The following is an 18047-nucleotide window of genomic DNA, read 5'->3' as shown; positions in this document are numbered from 1 at the left end:
CCTCATGATCTGACTTGCCGAAACCACTAGCAGCTCGAGACTTATATCCACACTTAAATTGCGCAGTGGTCTAAAATATTCCCGCCTCTGGTAGTACAAGTCACGTGCTGGTAGAAGTTTGGCAATACTTTTCTCAGATTGGCGCTATTGAAATCACCCACAACCACAATAGCAAGGTCAACGTTAGCTGTTTGAAGTTTATTTACCTCGTCATGAAGCAGGGACAACGCGACGCCAGTGTTTGCGTGGGGTGGAATATACACTCCGATCAAGATGACCACCGTTAACTCTCTCGGGAGAACGAAAGGCCGACACTTGATGGATATATACTCCAGGTTGGGGGAGCAGTGGTTTGAAAGCTCTTTCATGTTGCCTGGATCACTCCAATTGTTGTTCAACATGAAGGCTATTCCACCTCCCCGCTGTTTACCGGATTCTTCTGTTCGATCTTTGCGGAGTATGAAGAAGTGGTCGGCCGGTTGGATTGCGTGGTCTGGGACGTCCGGCGTCAGCCACGTCTCGGTGAAGCAGAGAACATTACAGTCTCTAACGTCTCTTTGGAATTGAATCCGTGCTCTGATGTCGTCCAGTTTATTTTCTATTGATTGCACATTGGCCAACAATATGCTGGGTAATGGCGTTCTGTGTCTCCTGGATCGTAGTCTGTTTCGAACACCGGCTTGTTTTCCTCGCCGCCTGCATTCTTCTTTGTTGTTGCCTGGGCCGCAGCTCAGGATCTCAGCAGGCCATTGTTGCTGCTCAGCGAGCCGATCCAGAGAGCAATCCAGATGGTAAATTTTTCTTAATCCAATGTCGATGAGTGACTGCCGGTCATACACATTAAATGCACCAACAGCTGGTACAAACAAAACTCTTAAAACTATAAATATTAACAAAAGTAAGCACAGTCTCGTCGGAGCGAACAGATAGGCAGCCGGATGTGGCAGCGCCATTCTTCTTCTAGTTTATAGTGTTGGTGTCAAAGTGAGACAGGGCTGTTCTCATCTTGTAACTCTTACCGGTGGCCTCTTTGTTCTGGCTCAGCTCGAACTGTACGCCTCGAAACAGCTCCCTGGAGATCAGGCCATAGGCCACGATCATCACCACACCTGGGATGAAGAAAAGAGTGACCAGCAGCAGCATGTACCTGAGGAAGAGAGAGAGAGAGAGAGAAAAAAAATTAAAATAAAGACATTTCTAATAGCAATCTAACAATATTGTTAATGTTAGTAATAACTAGGGCTGTCAGTTTATCGCGTTAATTAGATTAATTAATTACACAGCAAATTATCGCGTTATGAAAATTATCTCAAAATGAATTACACTTTTTTTTTTTATCTCATTCATCCCATAAGAACGTAGAATACACATTTACAGACTTTTTTTTAATATGGTCCATTTGCATGTTCTTGGTATCTGATTCTAGGGACATCTATTGATCTCAGGGAATGTATTCCCAGTGTCAGAAATACTGTGTCTGTTACTATGCTTGAGTAAATTGTAATGAACCAAATGAGAATATCAATAAAAATGTTTATCTTTGACTGTGAATAACACCATGCTAAAATTGACCAGACCTGAAAAATCTAAGCAAATGAATAAAGGGAAAATGATTAAACAGAAGGTTTTGTAGATACAGTACTGAATTCTGCCATCCGGGCACATGTCATTTGAAATATGATTATAGAATATAGAATATCAGGCGTAAAATGGTTATGTGATTAAAATGCGATTAATTAGATTAATTCATTACAAATCCTGTAATTAATTAGATAACTAATTTTAATTGCCTGACAGCACTAGTAATAACATATATGCTGTTTTTCAATATTATAAGTATATTCATATATATATTAGAGCTATCATTAAAATATTGTTTTGCTTTATGCAAATGTATGTTTATTAAATCAAATAAATACCCCAAATGACAAATAGTGTCCAGAAAATAAAAGGTTCTGCATTTAGCATACAATAAATATGTTGCAAATAATCATGACATGGCAAAGTCCAATAGGCAACAACAGATGGCCATATTGACCTGCTAAATGTAACATTACTCAGTAATATGAGTACTCACATGTACTCATTTGACTTTACTCACGAAACACATCCAGTTTCTTTAATCATTAACTCATTGGACGCCACGGGTCTAGCCCATCTTTGTTCCTACTGCGCCAACGCTCTGAGTCTAAGAGATAGGGATGCGTGGCGGTGTTTGCAGGGCTATATCTATATTCTATATTATAGCTATGGACAGGGCCGGACTGGGGAAATAATTCATACCGGGAGATATAGCGCGAAATATAGCCCCAATCAGGCCACTTTTTAAGCGGGGGGTCTGGGGGTCCCCCACCCGGAAAAATTTTAGTTACAAAGACTTAATTTCCTGCATTCTGGTGAATTTTAGTGCATGTGAATCACAATCTAATGAGCCAACAATTGCTTAGTACAATGTACTGTTATGAACCTCAAATAAAACTGTTGTGGCACTAGCAATGCTACTCTCTCCACCTTCAAAAGAAAAAAGCAAGAGCACAACATATTTTTCTATTTACTATTATAATACAGTTAAAGGGGAACTATCTTATAAATGGCCTTTTTCAGTGTTTAGCATTGTTTCCTAGCTATGTGGACTTATATTAATATGATCTATGTCTCTAATTCTCATATTGGCGCATTCTTCCAATTCTCCTCTCACAATATTCACCCTCACTGAACTGAGTCATCTGAAAATGTGATGATTTGTGATGTCAGAAAGACACCGCTGCATGATAATGTTCCGGCGCCGGCGCCGTGGCGCAGTGGTTTAGGTGGCCAGGCTCAAAACGGCTCGAGATCTTGAGGTAGAAAAATGCTGTTTTTGAGTACTTGATTAGAAATACAAAACAATGAATTAAAAAAAATATATAATTACAGAGGTGTTCCATAAACTCACAGGAATTGTGTAAAAGTGCCCAAATAGTAAAATAAATAGTAAAATAGTTCCCCTTTAACCACTCTCTCCACCTATTCAAACAGAGCAAGAGCACAATACCATATTGGCACCCTATCATTCCATTCCCACATCAATAACACCATCCGGTCCGCCTACTTCCACCTTCGCAACATCAACCGCCTCCGCCCTTCACTCACTCCCAACAGCGCCGCAATCCTGGTCCACTCCCTCGTCACTTCCCGCTTAGATTACTGCAATTCCCTTCTCTTTGGTCTCCCCCACAAACTCCTCCATAAGCTCCAACTGGTCCAGAACGCTGCTGCCCGTATAATCACCAGAACCCCTGTCATCAGTCACATCACCCCCGTCCTACGCCAACTACACTGGCTTCCCATTAAACACTGCATAGACTACAAGATCCTCCTCCATACATTCAAGGCCATTCACAACCTCGCCCCTCCATACCTGTCCGACCTCCTTCACATCAACATTCCCACCCGGTCCTTCAGGTCTGCCTCCTCCATCAACCTGACCGTCCCCCCAGCCCGTCTGTCCACCATGGGGTCAAGAGCCTTCAGCTGCTCTGCCCCTCGCCTCTGGAACTCCCTCCCCCCCGACATCAGGAACATTGACTCCATCATTCCATTTAAAACCCACCTTCAAAACCCACCTGTTTAGGCAGGCATATGTCTGATTTTATTTTGTCTGATATTATAGTTTTTAAATTTTTTATATTTTAATGGATTGTGATTGTGAATGTTTTTAAATTGTTGTACGGCGACCTTGAGTGCCTTGAAAGGCGCCTTATAAATAGAATGCATTATTATTATTATATTCACTTTACTGATGCACTACCCATCAACAGTTAAAATAGCCCTTTACACAAACATTAAATAACAGACCTTTCATTACAATACTATAATAGCTCCACTGCCAGAATAGTGACACATGTATCGCGTGTGGTGAGCACACGCATTCATGCACAACAAAGACAGAAGATTGCGCTGTCTCAATCATTTTAACTATAAAATGAGCTCAAAGTATGAGCTCACTGACTGAAATTTCCAACAAAAAGCATCAATTGTCAAATAATATTGATCACATTAACTATCTCTTATCTAGGTCATCCTCGGACGGGCCCTCCATCGGTGCTTCCAGTCATCCCGATCCTCCATGCATCTGGCTAGCTCGTTGGTGCTTTCTGTTCCCGCATCTCTCCTGAGTACGTCCACGTAGGTTAATGTGGGACGTCCTCGTGATCGATGCCCGTGTGTTGGTTCCCACAGCACAAGTTTGCTGGTTGGCATCTCATGGTGTCTCTGGCAGTGACCTGCCAGCCTCATTCTCCTGACTGCCACTTTATCGCTCACCTTTAGCACCCCCCCATACAAATTTGCATTAGTGACATGCTCATCCCTGTTGATGTTGAGCACCACACGCATCATTCTGGTGTAGCACCCATCCAAGGACTTCTGCAGGGTGGGCTTCAAGGTCCAGCATTCACTGCCATACAAAAGGACAGACTCAACTGTTGCATGAAAGAAGTTGAGCTTGATTTGACGGGGGAGGTTGGATTTCCACACACTGGTCATGCCGTTCAGAGCCCTCCACGCAAGTGCCTTCCTCACTTTAAAGTGGAGATGAAGCAGTGAGCAATGTGATCCTAGTTTGTTTGTTGTGTACCTTGTGTAAGACAGGGTTCTATAATCAAATGTGAAATCTATCTTATTTGTCTGAAAAATATAATATAATATCCCTGTTTTCAACATGGGCACCGCCATTTTGTTGCTGACGTCATGGCTGACGTCATGCCGGGGGTTGGGTGTATACACTCTGGTTAGCTGCCTATATTGAATGGGTCAGTCAGCAAATAAAATGTTGCCTACAAAACAACGGGACCGCGGTGGTTCTGTTTGTATTGCTCCTGGCTGTTCAAACTAATTTTACCATGTGAGAGAGAGGAAAGTTGGTTAATTTCCACAAACTACCAGTGAAAAAAACAGTGTTGTTGACATGTTGGCTCGGGCTGGCTGCACTCAGGCGGCGCGACCAGCCTGTTGGACAGGGAAGGAGGATCTGCAGCGAACACTTCATTGCCTCGGATTATGTTGTTGGGGTGGGATGTTTGTCCAGAAGACCACTAATCAGCTGAAGCCGGACGCGGTTCCCTCGGTCTTCGACAGACAGACCGGCCCAGGCAGTTCAGCGTCGCGGAGCATTCAGCCTGCTGGCTACCTAGATCCACTTCAACCAGCTGAATGCTATAAGGCGCTACGTGAATTATACTAAAAGCATTGGCGTTTCATCCCTCGACATGCTACTATTTCCAAATCAAATGTATATAATAGGTATTATTTTTAATCATGAATGCATGAAAGGGGGGGGGGGGGGGTCGTTTTTTGATGCTTTGATAGCCAGTAACGGCATTCATTTTGAACACCACACACGCTGATCAGCTGGATCTGTGAGGATTGGTCCATTCCCGCCACACGCTTCAAGGTACTGTGAGGAGGATTGGCTCATTGCCGTCACACGCTTCTAGGTCAATTACCAATTGCCATCACGCACCTGTCGTTTGTTTGTAATCAGCGCTCCAGAGCCCTTCATATACTCGGGGCTTTCTGTCAATCGTTGTCGGGTCGTTTTGGATTACCACTGCTACTGCCTGTTCCCCCGTTGTTGTGCCTCGTCTGTTTTTTCTTCAGGACGTCTATGGAAGTCGCCGCTGTTGTGTATCTCTATCATCCGTTGGAGCTGTGCCTCGTTGCACACTTTGCGCATTTGCGCTTTGGTGAGTTTTTGGAACGAGCCTTTTGGATTCTCTGTTTTCTGTGTGTTTGGATAACACTGAAGATTTGCCGTTTTTGTTTTGTACTGGACTCAGCTAAACGTGTGTGTTGGTAACACTGAAGATTAAGTCACGTGTGATTGTACTGGGCTCAGCTAAACTTGTGTGTTGGTAACACTGAAGATTAAGTCACGTGTGATTATACTGGACTCAGCTAAGGAGGACTGGACTGCCTCTGTATTCCGTTGGCTTGTTTATTGACCACTCTCTCTCTCTCCGTTCCTCCCCGAGTTGGATCCTGGAGTAGCTGCAGAGCCGCAGAGGCAGTGGCGCTACGCCGCTTCACCATCTCAATACCGGGACGATCTGCAGAGCCGCAGACAACTCTGCCAAGAACATTCTCCCCTTTGTTGTTCTTACTGTTATTTCGCTCATTCCTGTTTCAGAAATAAATACGCCCTAGTCTTTGGCTAACTCTGAACTACCTGTCTGTGCCGTGCTGTTGGGGTCGGTTTCAAACCATAACATTACGACCCGACCATGACGACCCCAGCCGACACAGACAGAGTTAGGGCAGCGTTGGCGGTCCAGATCGAGTTGACCAACGACCACAGCCTACAGTTGGGTGCGGCTGCGGCTGCTGTGCAGGACCTCCGGGCCCAGGTCCAGCTTATTCTGGATGCCCTTGACACTCTGGCCACCCAGCAGACTACCCAGGGTAATCAGCTGGCTGTTATTCTGCACCAGCTACAGGCTCTTAGTGCAGCATTTAACACCCTGCTTTTAACCCCACCTGTCCCAAGAGTCTCAGCCAGGTCACCACCCGCAGCCGCGGCAGACCCCGCGCCTCCCGACCTCGCACCTCGGGAGCCCCGTCTCTCCGAACCACGTTTGTTCGAGGGTAACTTCGAGGATTGTGCCACATTCATCATGCAATGTGAGTTGGTTTTCCTTCATCAACCCAGCCGATTTTCGTCAGAGGGAGCCCAAGTAGCTTACATGACTAACCTGCTCACAGGCCGAGCAGCACAGTGGGTCACTGCTTCGTGGTCTATGAGGGCCGATTTTTGTTTCTCCTACCCAGACTTCGTGGCAGAGCTCCGAAGGGTTTTCCACCACCCAGCTCGTGGCCAGGACCCGGGATCTCGGCTGGGCACCTTCCGGCAGGGCAGTGGCAGTGTCACCGACTACGCGCTGGAGTTCAGACTGGCCGCAACCGAGAGCGGTTGGAATGATCGGGCGCTTCATCTCACCTTCCTGAAGGGGCTAAACGACACTGTAAGGGACCAGCTCGCGACCCAAGAGGAGCCCGATTCTCTCGAGGGCCTAATCAGCCTCGCTATCCGCATCGACGGACGCCTCCGGGAGAGAGGGCGTGAGAGAGCACGACTGGGACCCCCAGACGTTCCCCAGACCCCCCGTCCTCGTGACCGTTCTGCTGACCGTCCTGCTCCCTCCGTGACTGGTGGTTTTTTTCCCTCCCGAGCTGTGACCGAAGTGGAACCCATGCAGCTGGGACGCACCGGCCTTAGCCCGGCCGAACGGGAGTCCAGGCTCTGGTCCGGCCTTTGTCTCTACTGCGGCCGGGATGGACACCGTATCTCCAATTGCCCTACCCGGCCAAGAGGACCAGGCTCGCCAGAACCCCGGGAGATCCTGGTGAGCCGTTTTTCCTGTTCCCACACCCGTGCACCACCTAACCGTCTGACGAGCGTCATCCTAGCCTGGGCGGACCAACGGGCGACGGTGGGTGCACTCATTGACTCTGGTGCTGATGGGAGTTTCCTGGACGTTGAGTTTGCCACCCGGGCCAACATTCCACTTGAGGACCTCAAGAGGCCCTTGGAGGTTTTCACGCTGGATCATCACCGCCTGGCTGACATCACTCAACGCACCTGTCCTGTCCTCCTCACCGTTGCTGGTAACCACGTTGAGAGACTCCAGTTTTTTATTACCAGATCCCCTCTTGTCCCGGTAGTCCTGGGTCGGCCCTGGCTCGCGCTGCATGAGCCCCACATCGCCTGGTCCTCCGGCACCATCAGGGGGTGGAGCTCCTCCTGTCATGCCCAGTGTCTTCAGGCGGTGTCCAGTCCTTCGCCCCGGGGTTCCCCTTGTGTCCCTGTCTCCAGCCCCCTCACCGGGCCCCTGTCTCCATCTCCGGCCCCCCTCGCCGGTTCCCTGTCCCTGTCTCCAGCCCCCATCACCGGGTCCCTGTCCCCGTCTCCAGCCTCCCTCACCGGTCCTCTGTCCCCGTCTCCGGTCCCCCTTTCCGGGCCTCTGTCTCTGTCCCCCTCTCCAGTGCCCCTGATCACCGGCTTCCTTCGGTCCCATCCGGGCAAGCCGAGGCCGGGTGGGTCGCCGGGTGGCTCCCGTGGAGGGGGGGGTACTGTGAGGATTGGTCCATTCCCGCCACACGCTTCAAGGTACTGTGAGGAGGATTGGCTCATTGCCGCCACACGCTTCTAGGTCAATTACCAATTGCCGTCACACACCTGTCGTTTGTTTGTAATCAGCGCTCCAGAGCCCTTCATATACTCGGGGCTTTCTGTCAATCGTTGTCGGGTCGTTTTGGATTACCACTGCTACTGCCTGTTCCCCCCGTTGTTGTACCTCGTCTGTTTTTTCTTCAGGACGTCTATGGAAGTCGCCGCTGTTGTGTATCTCTATCATCCGTTGGAGCTGTGCCTCGTTGCCCGCTTTGCGCATTTGCGCTTTGGTGAGTTTTTGGAACGAACCTTTTGGATTCTCTGTTTTCTGTGTGTTTGGATAACACTGAAGATTTGCCGTTTTTGTTTTGTACTGGACTCAGCTAAACTTGTGTGTTGGTAACACTGAAGATTAAGTCACGTGTGATTGTACTGGACTCAGCTAAGGAGGACTGGACTGCCTCTGTATTCCGTTGGCTTGTTTATTGACCACTCTCTCTCTCTCCGTTCCTCCCCGAGTTGGATCCTGGAGTAGCTGCAGAGCCGCAGAGGCAGTGGCGCTACGCCGCTTCACCATCTCAATACCGGGACGATCTGCAGAGCCGCAGACAACTCTGCCAAGAACATTCTCCCCTTTGTTGTTCTTACTGTTATTTCGCTCATTCCTGTTTCAGAAATAAATACGCCCTAGTCTTTGGCTAACTCTGAACTACCTGTCTGTGCCGTGCTGTTGGGGTCGGTTTCAAACCATAACAGGATCGATATGAAATCATTGTAGGATCAAGGTGGAATTGACGTCAGATAGTCCTTACCTTTGATCGGGGTTATTCCAAAAAGAATATTCCAATTGTCTGATTGCGATTTCCAGTATTGATGTCCATCTGGTCCGGGACATAATTTGGCACAACTTATGGATCAAGTGTGCTAGATGTGTTTCAAAGTGGTCGGATGAAGTGATTTACTTGGCGTCGTCTAAATTCTCCACCCGGACCATATACAATGTAACACACAGTGAGAAATAAGGTTTTAAATGGTTTGGCGATACTGCCACCTAGTAGGATGCGGCCGGTATTGCACTTTGCGGATCTCAGAATGATTTCCTATGGTAACACCGAGGTCCGTGAACCTGTAATGAATAAAAATATCGAATAAAAGAAAAAACTACCAACCCGAGAAATCTCCGGTCTGACGCTCAACCGCTGGTGCCCAATGTGTTAAAGGGAAATGGATATTGCAGTCTGAAATGTTAATGTTATTTAGGTGGTATGGGGAAAATGTCAGGGGTATTCGTGCTGTTTGGCCACTTAACACTTTGGACGCCAGACCCGATGATAGTCGGGTTATCTCGCCTTGCGTTGAGCGCCAGGGTTTTCATCGTTATTTCTTTTATTCGATATTTCCATTCATTACAGGGACACGGATATCTGGGTTAACATGGGGAATCATCCTGAGAATGCCAAAGTGCAATACCGGCTGCATCCACCCAGGTGGCAGTATCGAGCACCCTTTGAAACATTATCTTGACCTGTGGGTCGATCAAAAGTCTCCGTCGGATTTATATTGGTCGGGCAAGGGGGGGCGGTTATAACGGTCGGATTGAGAAGCATGAATTGCTCTTGGTGCATGATGTGTGGCAGATTATGTTGGCGACACGATCGACACCAATAGTGGGACTCGCGATCAGATAATTGGAATATTATTTTTAGGGTACATCCTAGTGAAGGTAAGGCCTATATGATATCAATCCTGCTGTGATCCAACCATGATTTCACTTCGATCACAATAATGTGTGTATTTTACTCCACAACGTGTGCCGTTGGTGACGATCAAAGCATCAAAAAACGACGCCCCCCCCCCCCCCCCCCCACCCTTTCATGAATTCATGATGAAACATAATACTGGGGGAGCTCCAGTAGCTCACCACGTACCGCGAGCGCTATTTCAGCGCCGGGGACAACCGTGCTCGTCACGGATCTGGGGTTTAGCGAGTTTGAATCCCGGACGGCAGCCGTGCCTTTCCCAGAGTGTCTTCCCCCCCATCTGAACCCTTTCAGCCTGTTTCTGTCGGTCATCCTTGACCAGAATAAATGCGATAAACGTATAAAAGAGCCAGGGGAATGGCCAAAGTTTAAAAAAAAGAAACATAATACTGATAATATAGATGTGATTTTGAAATAATAGCGTGTACAGGCAAGAAATGTCAATGTTTTTAATGAATTGCACGTATTGATTGCCGCATAGCGTAGTTTTCTGGGATTAGACAGGATTACTCTAAAACTATAGTCATATTCACCACGGTATAAAACGGGAATGTATGGATGAAAAAAGTATTTCTCACATATTGGACGATAGATAGTCGATGTCAAATGGGCCATAGTATTGTATCCATAGCTATAATATAGAATATAGTTATAGCCCTGCAAACACGCCACGTATTCCTATATTTTAGAGCGTCAGCCTTTTAACAACACATCACGTATATCGCTGTGGCTTCCAAAGTGTTAACTGTTTTTTACAATAATTATTTCCAAAATGTCCTCACAACAGAACAATCACCACATGGCCTCACAACAGAACATTCACCACATGTCCTCCACATGTCCTCCTCACAACAGACCGATAGGGGGGGAAAAAGGTCCAGACCTGAAATATAACATCAGTGTCTACTGAGAGAATGTGTACTTGAACATGAAAGGGAAGGCGGAAGGGAGAGCACTCTGTCCAGTCTGTGACATATTAACCACATGGGCAACACCCTCTGAACCTCCTACACACACACGCACACACACACCCTTTGATTTCTCAGCTCACTTTCAAACAGCGACAGCAGCTCTTCCGGTTGGCCAAAAGCATTATTATCCTCACGCTGATTGATGCCCTTTGAATGTTGGTAAAAAGGCGTCCGGAAAGTGAACAGGTGCTGGACTACAACAGAGCGAGAGAGAGAGAGAGAGAGAGAGAGAGAGAGAGAGAGAGAGAGAGAGAGAGAGAGAGAGAGAGAGAGAGAGAGAGAGAGAGAGAGAGAGAGAGAGAGAGAGCGCCTTGTGTAAGAGAGAGAGAGAGGACCAGGGAGACTCATGTAAGAGAGAGAGAGAGATAGGGAGTGAGAGAGAGAGAGATACTCATGTAAGAAATAGAGAGAGAGGACCAGGGAGCCTAATGTGAGAGAGAGAGAGAGAGAGAGAGAGAGAGAGAGAGAGAGAGAGAGAGAGAGAGAGAGGGAGTGAGAGAGAGAGAGAGCCTTGTGTAAGCCTTGTGTAAGAGAGCTGCGTCATGCCAATAAAGCCACTTGAATTGAATTGAATTGAATTGAATTGAGAGAGAGAGGACCAGGGCTCCTCATGTAAGAGAGAGAGAGGACCTGGGCCCTCATTTATCAATGCTGCGTACGCACAGATATGTGCATTAACCGTGCGTACGATAATTTCTAAGCAAAGTGTGGGATTTATCAATATGAACGTCTGCTTGAGATTGTGCGTACATCTACGCACAGCTCAGACCGTGCGTATACGGCACCAATCGGTAGAATATGAAAACGGCAACAGACGGAAATAAGCTTTCATGCATTAGTTTCAACACCAACGTGTTTGGTATGAGCCGAAATTAATTATAATTAATTGTAAAATAGCGACATTAGTGTAATTATTGTCAAACCCTATAAATAGTAGGGGTGTAACGATGTGACCTCACAAGTCACAACGATTAAATTCGATTACGATTCTTCAGGCAACGCGTAGTTAGTTAATCAGTTAATTCCCCAAAAAAATTTGAATACACAAATGTGGCTGGGGGAACTGATTCACTCAAGCATGAATGGACTATAGGTCAATGAAAACAATACACACACGAAAAAAACATTAAAAAAAAATATTATTATTATTATTTTTAATTTAGATTCTAATCGATTCTAACATTTTCAAATCGATGCAGTTGAATCGTCACATTAGGAACGATGCATTTCGATGCATCGATGCATCGTTACACCCCTAATAAATAGCATTTGGAATATGTCTTTCCATTTGGCTGATAAGTCATTGCCGGTGGCCGGGAGGAAGGCACGACCCAGGCCTCATTTTATTTAATTAAATTGTAATGTTATTACTGGGGTATCTGTAATTAAAATATCACTTAAATGCAGGGGTGTAAAGTACTTGAGGAATTGTACTTCATTACAATACTTAACCTCTTAAGCCCGGAGCCCTATTTTCTGAAAATCTGCCTATATTGCTCTACCTCTACAAGGATATTTGCATATTCTTGGTATCTAGGGACATCTATGGACCTCAGTGAATGTATTCCCAGTGTCAGAAATATTGTGTCTATTACTAGGCTTGCTTAAATTGTGATGAAACAAAGGAGAATATGAATTATGATTTTTATTTGCATCTTTGACAGTGAATAACACCATGCTAAAAATGACCAGACATGAAAAACTGCCACTGATCTCGTTTAGTACCTTCTTGAGATCATGTGTACAAAATGCAGACTGTCTCCTAGTGTCTGAGCTGTGCTAGTTGACCTATATTAAACTAGTCGAATATGTATGATAGAATAAATGTATTTCAACACAGATCTATAATGACATGATAATATTGCCACAATCCATAAATGTCCGAATTGGCTATAATAAGGTAATTTATAAGCCTGATATTCTATATTGTATAATAATATTTCAAATTGCATTGGTCCAGATGGGAGAATTCAGTGCTGTATCTACAAAACCTTCTGTTTAATTTAATGAATGAATTAATGAATGAATGAATGAATGAATGAATGAATGAATGAATTTATTCACACACACACACACACACACACATGTGAGTATCCTCATGTGATATAACAATGTCGCAAATTGTGTGCATGTGCCAGGTCTCCCAAGAAGCTATTTAAAGCTTTTGGAGGGAGCCTGAACACAGATATAAACAGAATATAAACAACAAAACAATAAACAAAAAACAAAACAAAACAAAATCAATACAACGTGGGTACATTTACACACCTACCTACTAACTGACATATAACAGAGATACATAATACAGACAATTGTATTCCTAAGTTATAATTTTAATTAGAGATATGATTTAAGCAGTTCCTCTTTCAGTGATTTTTTAAAGGTTTTAAAGGTTTTAGTCATTTTCAGATTTTCGTCAAGCTAATCATCTTCCCTTTATTAATTTCCTTCGATTTTTTGTACACATGATCTCAAGAAGGTACTGAACGAGATCAGTGGCAGTTTTTCATGTAGTACATGTCCAAATTTCATAAATATCCATTCAGAAATGAGTATTTAGGAGTGATTTTTGTAAACTGTGTACAAAAGAAGAACTCAGTTTTCTCATAGACTTCAATTCATTCGGCTGTTTTTCTCTTCCTGTTTTCGCTCGTTAGTTTTTTTTTGTTTTTTAGATTCATCCCCAGGTGGGGTATCATTGGAAAGCCCTCATTGGCTACAACCCTCCACAATCATTTTCGAGATCGCCAAATGATTGACAGAACTAGAGCCCCCATGGGCGGTCAGGTGGCGTAGGGGAGATTGCGTTCGTCACCACCGAATCCAGCTCACAGCTCCGGGGTTGTCACCAGCTTGGCTGGCCGTTCACACTAATACAATTGGCAGTATTAGAGGGTGGGAGAAGCTGGCGGGGTGGGTCCGGGTCATTGTAAACAGCGACTCCTACAGTTCGGTCGGGGCGCCTGCTAAGCGCGGATAGGATCTAAGTGGGATAGTGTGATCCTTCCACACGCTACGCCCTCTCAGTGAGAATCCGCGCTGCCAGGTGAAAAGAAGCGGTTGAGACGTGTGTCGGAGGAAGCACGTGATAGCCTCCACTCTCCCAGACCGACTGTGGGGGGTAAGTGCGCAGCGACCAGGAAGGGGATTGGGAATTGGCATAACGACTAACATTGGGATGGGAGAAAATCTGAGGAAAAAGGAGGGGGAAAAAGATCAATAAAAAACAAAAAGAACTAGAGCCCCAAGAGTCTGGAGTGGTATTTTGCGCAATACTGTGTACTTTGCACAAGCCTCAAATACCGGCATGTAACTCGAGAACCTCTGAACGGATTTTGTCGGATTCTGTCACTTTCGACAGGCAACAAATAAGCCTTCAATTCGATATATATATTGTATTACAAAATATGCACATCCGAGCCACTAGGGGTCGCCAAAGTGCCGGAGAGAAACCTACCACATACATATCCTATAGATTATGGCCCCTCTTGGACTTAATGAAGAGTTTGATATCAAACTGTTGTGAAGGATCAGATTAAACCGAATATGTATATTTATTTATATATATATATTTAATTGTATTTGTATATCGTTTGATATCCCCTGTATATTCCTTGTACAATATGCATTGAATATCCCCGTTTCTACTAAACAGCCCATAATAGTTTCATTCTACCATTGGACGAGAACCTGGCGCCAGGTTGCCATACCCCTAGGTTCAAGTTCAATCGTGCCGCCTAACATGTTGAGGCAACCCCCGGTTCCGCGCAGTAATATGCCGGGCGAAATACGTGTGGTACTATTTGTTCATAGCGCATATATATATGACGCTCGTAAAGTAGAACTTTCTTTTAGTCCAGTTCTTTACCCTCCAACAGAGTGACAGACGCAAAAGCCTCCCCACGAAGCACGTGCGGTGTAGTAAGGCCTACTTGGCCCAGAATAAGCATTGAGATATCGTGTAGATTAATAGTTGAATGGTCATAGTTTGGCACCATACCGTCGAGTTGGACGTATTCTATTAAGCTAATAATAGTCTATTTATGTATGGTGCATCGTTCGGTTCGAGTTCTACAGTTATCAGTACCCCCATCGTTCCTGACGTTATCTGGACGCTTATCCAGGCTGGTCAGACCCCTAGTGGTGATTGCATCCGAGGAGCTCCGGGTCAAGAGCGACTGGACCTGTATATTGGATTACTCTACCCGACGACGGCGAGCCTTCCACGGCTCTTGGATTATGCTTTATGTGCTTTGATTATTCCATGGATAAAGGCCAACACTGTCGAGTGTTGGAATTACCCCCCGGAGAGGACTACAGGTGAGGCGGCGCTCTACACGTGAGGTCGCACCACGTCTCTCCGTTGTGGACCGGCAGATACCGTTCCACAGAGGGTCCAGCTGTGTTCGTCTACGGCCCGAGGTTCTGTGGGCACTGGGTCTAAGACTTTGGATTCTCCCAAGACACCGTCGGCCAGATGGGATACCGCCAGCGACTTCTCTAACCCCCCCCCCCTCCTACTGTCTTACAACCAGCGGGACCCCCCCCCCCCTTAGTGTATCCAGCTATAATCATTTAAGTACTATCGCTATCGTTTCCTAAATATTCCAGGTTGTATACTTACTCCCTGCGCAACCAGAGATTGGACATTCAATGTTGATTTACCTACGAATACTCATTTGCCATAAAAGTGCATACTTAACCTTTCAAATCATAAATGTAATTAAGTGAATGTTGTATACACCCTTTGCTGTATTAAATATTCGATTTGGTCCATTTGTGTTGGTTCGTTTCATCAGGTGGGAAAGTGTTCATCATACTTATATCTTGTACTGGGTGGCCAGAGGTTAAAGTACATGAGGTAGTGGTATTAAATATCATATCTAACAATACAGTCAGGGAATTGTACCCCTCAGCTACAATTGGTCCTTCGAGCCGGAGGGTAACTAGTATAATATTAATATAGTGTTATTAATATCGAAATGGCCTATGATGAACACTCCACGAAACGATCCTCCTAACCTAGAACGCCCGCGGCGCAGACGACAGACACCTCAGTACTTAGAGGCTTACACTGTCAGTCAACTACCTAGCCTTCGACAAACGGTAAACGTGGTAAAAGTAGAAAGTAAAATTATGTCTGACCTTAACGACCAGGTTTCCCCGACCACAGAGGCCCTAGTAGGTCCTAATGTAACTGACCAAGCCCACGGTGGAGACCAGGAGGGAATTGACATGCCTTTACCCCCCGCCACTACTAAAGAAGTAGTCCCCGACACGCCCCGGGAGGAAGACAACCCTACAGAGAGAGAACTCTGCACGGAAGAAGAAGAGGAGAGCGCCGAGGAACTAGAGCTCCAGGACTCCCCAACGAGTACCCCCAGGAGCGGTTCACGCAGGAGCGGCTCACCTCCACTACCGCCTTCCCCCAGCGAAGCGGAGAGGATACTACAACAGGCGTTCCTCGTCAGCCTGACAGCCTCTACCGAAGGCGATCGGCTCCAAGCACAGACGCTTAGCGAGCGCGAACGTCTCCAAGCCCAGGCGACCAGCGAGCGCGAACACCTCCAAGCACAGCAACGGAGCGAAGAACAGCGCACAAGTCTGGAGATGAGACGCTTCCAGATGGAAGAGAATATGGCAAGAGACCGCGCCGACGCCCAGCGCACCGCTGCCGGTGCCCAAAGAGACGCAGAGCGCGACAGACTACAAGCGCAACTGATAGAGCAGCTGATCAAAAGGACAACTCCCTCTCCCTCCGCCAGGGGCTCAAGGAACTCGTCGAGACAGCAGTCAAGAGCAGCGTCACCGCAACGAGCAAGCGACCCTGAACTTGACCAACAGACCGAGTCTAGACCCCCCGCAGACCCCCTTCCCATACCGGTCCAAGCGAGACCCAGCTACAAGGAAGGAGCGGCCTACACTGCGGAGAAGCTAAATAAACGATTACAAGATCTGGAAGATTTGATAGAAGAAGAAGAGGGAGAAGAGGAGAACCAAGCCCGACGACAGCACAGTACTCCACCGGACCAGGAGGTCCCATACAGTCCAGGCTATACCCCCGCGGCGCTGCGCTACAGACCCCCGACTCTATTTACGGGTGAGCACGACGCACGACCAGCCCCGAGGAACAGTACCTGGACCAGCGGGCCATGGTACCCTGCCAGTACCGGCCCACAGCGAGGCGGAAGAGGGGACTCGCCCAGGAGGTCTCTCCCCCAACGCTCGCCGATGTATTCGCCATCCACAGCGTCATACAACGCCACGCCATCAATCCCAGACTTCGTCTATGAGAGTCGAGCACAGTACACGGAGCTCCGGATGTGCTTAGAGACAATGCTGGTGGATGTCATTGATGAACGCCACAAGTATGCAATATTATTGAAGCACCTGAAAGTACCGCGAGCACACAATATAGCGCTAGCCTATGCTACCTCCTCGACCCCATACACAGCGGCCCTTGCAGCGCTGGATCAAAGATATGGACGTATATGGGATTACGTAATCCAGGAGATAAGGCATATTGACCGCCTACCCCCAGCCACAGACAATCGCTCACTAGATGACCTGTCAATCAAAGTGCAGTCCCTGGTGGGGATGCTGGGAGCTCAACGGGAGAAGGGCAGGCATGAGCTGTACGCCAACTCTAACGTTGAGAGGATTTTGGAGAAGCTGCCACCCGCAAGACAGGAGCGCTTTCGGCGGCAGAGGGACTACCGAGATCCCGACGGCCCCGAGCCATCCCTCCTTGATCTGGCCGACTTCCTGGCGAGAGAGGTCAGCAGCTTACGACTGGACACCTTCGGGCGGAGCACGCCAAGCTCCAGAGAGGGACCCAGGAGAATAAATGATGGAAGAAGATCGGTGACTGTCATGCACCAATCAGAGTCAGTACCGAGCAGTAAGAGTCACAGCACCCCCTCGAGAAAGGAGAAGTGGAAGATAGCGTGTCCCTACTGTGAGAAAGAACACTGGCTGTCACAATGTGACACATTCACAAAGATGAATGCAGAAGAAGTGAGCCAATGGATAAAGTCCAACCGGCGCTGTTATCGATGTGCGCGGCCCCACATGGCAGCCGAATGCCGCCTAAAGAAAAGGTGCAGCCGGTGCGATGGAGCCCATCTAGATATACTACACGATAGTAACGGAAGACGGCCTACACCT

The 18047-nt window shown here is 46.9% G+C and overlaps 1 protein-coding gene across 1 annotated transcript in view; it reads right to left on the bottom strand.

Annotated features, from left to right (window-relative positions):
• cckbra (cholecystokinin B receptor a) overlaps positions 1 to 18047 on the bottom strand; it is a gene marked incomplete at both ends in the record, with an annotated part of 243643 nt that overhangs the window by 39926 nt on the left and 185670 nt on the right. Inside the window, one exon of the mRNA XM_084312716.1 lies at positions 1020 to 1147. Coding sequence (XP_084168842.1) covers positions 1020 to 1147 — 128 coding nt within the window. The remainder of the gene's footprint in view (positions 1 to 1019; positions 1148 to 18047) is intronic.

This window comes from Notolepis coatsorum (genome assembly GCF_963971535.1).
Source record: "Notolepis coatsorum genome assembly, chromosome: 1".
In the NCBI taxonomy this organism is placed as follows: Eukaryota; Metazoa; Chordata; class Actinopteri; order Aulopiformes; family Paralepididae; genus Notolepis; species Notolepis coatsorum.
The sequence above is the reverse complement of the archived record's forward strand: the minus strand, read 5'-3'. Positions and strand labels throughout refer to the sequence as shown.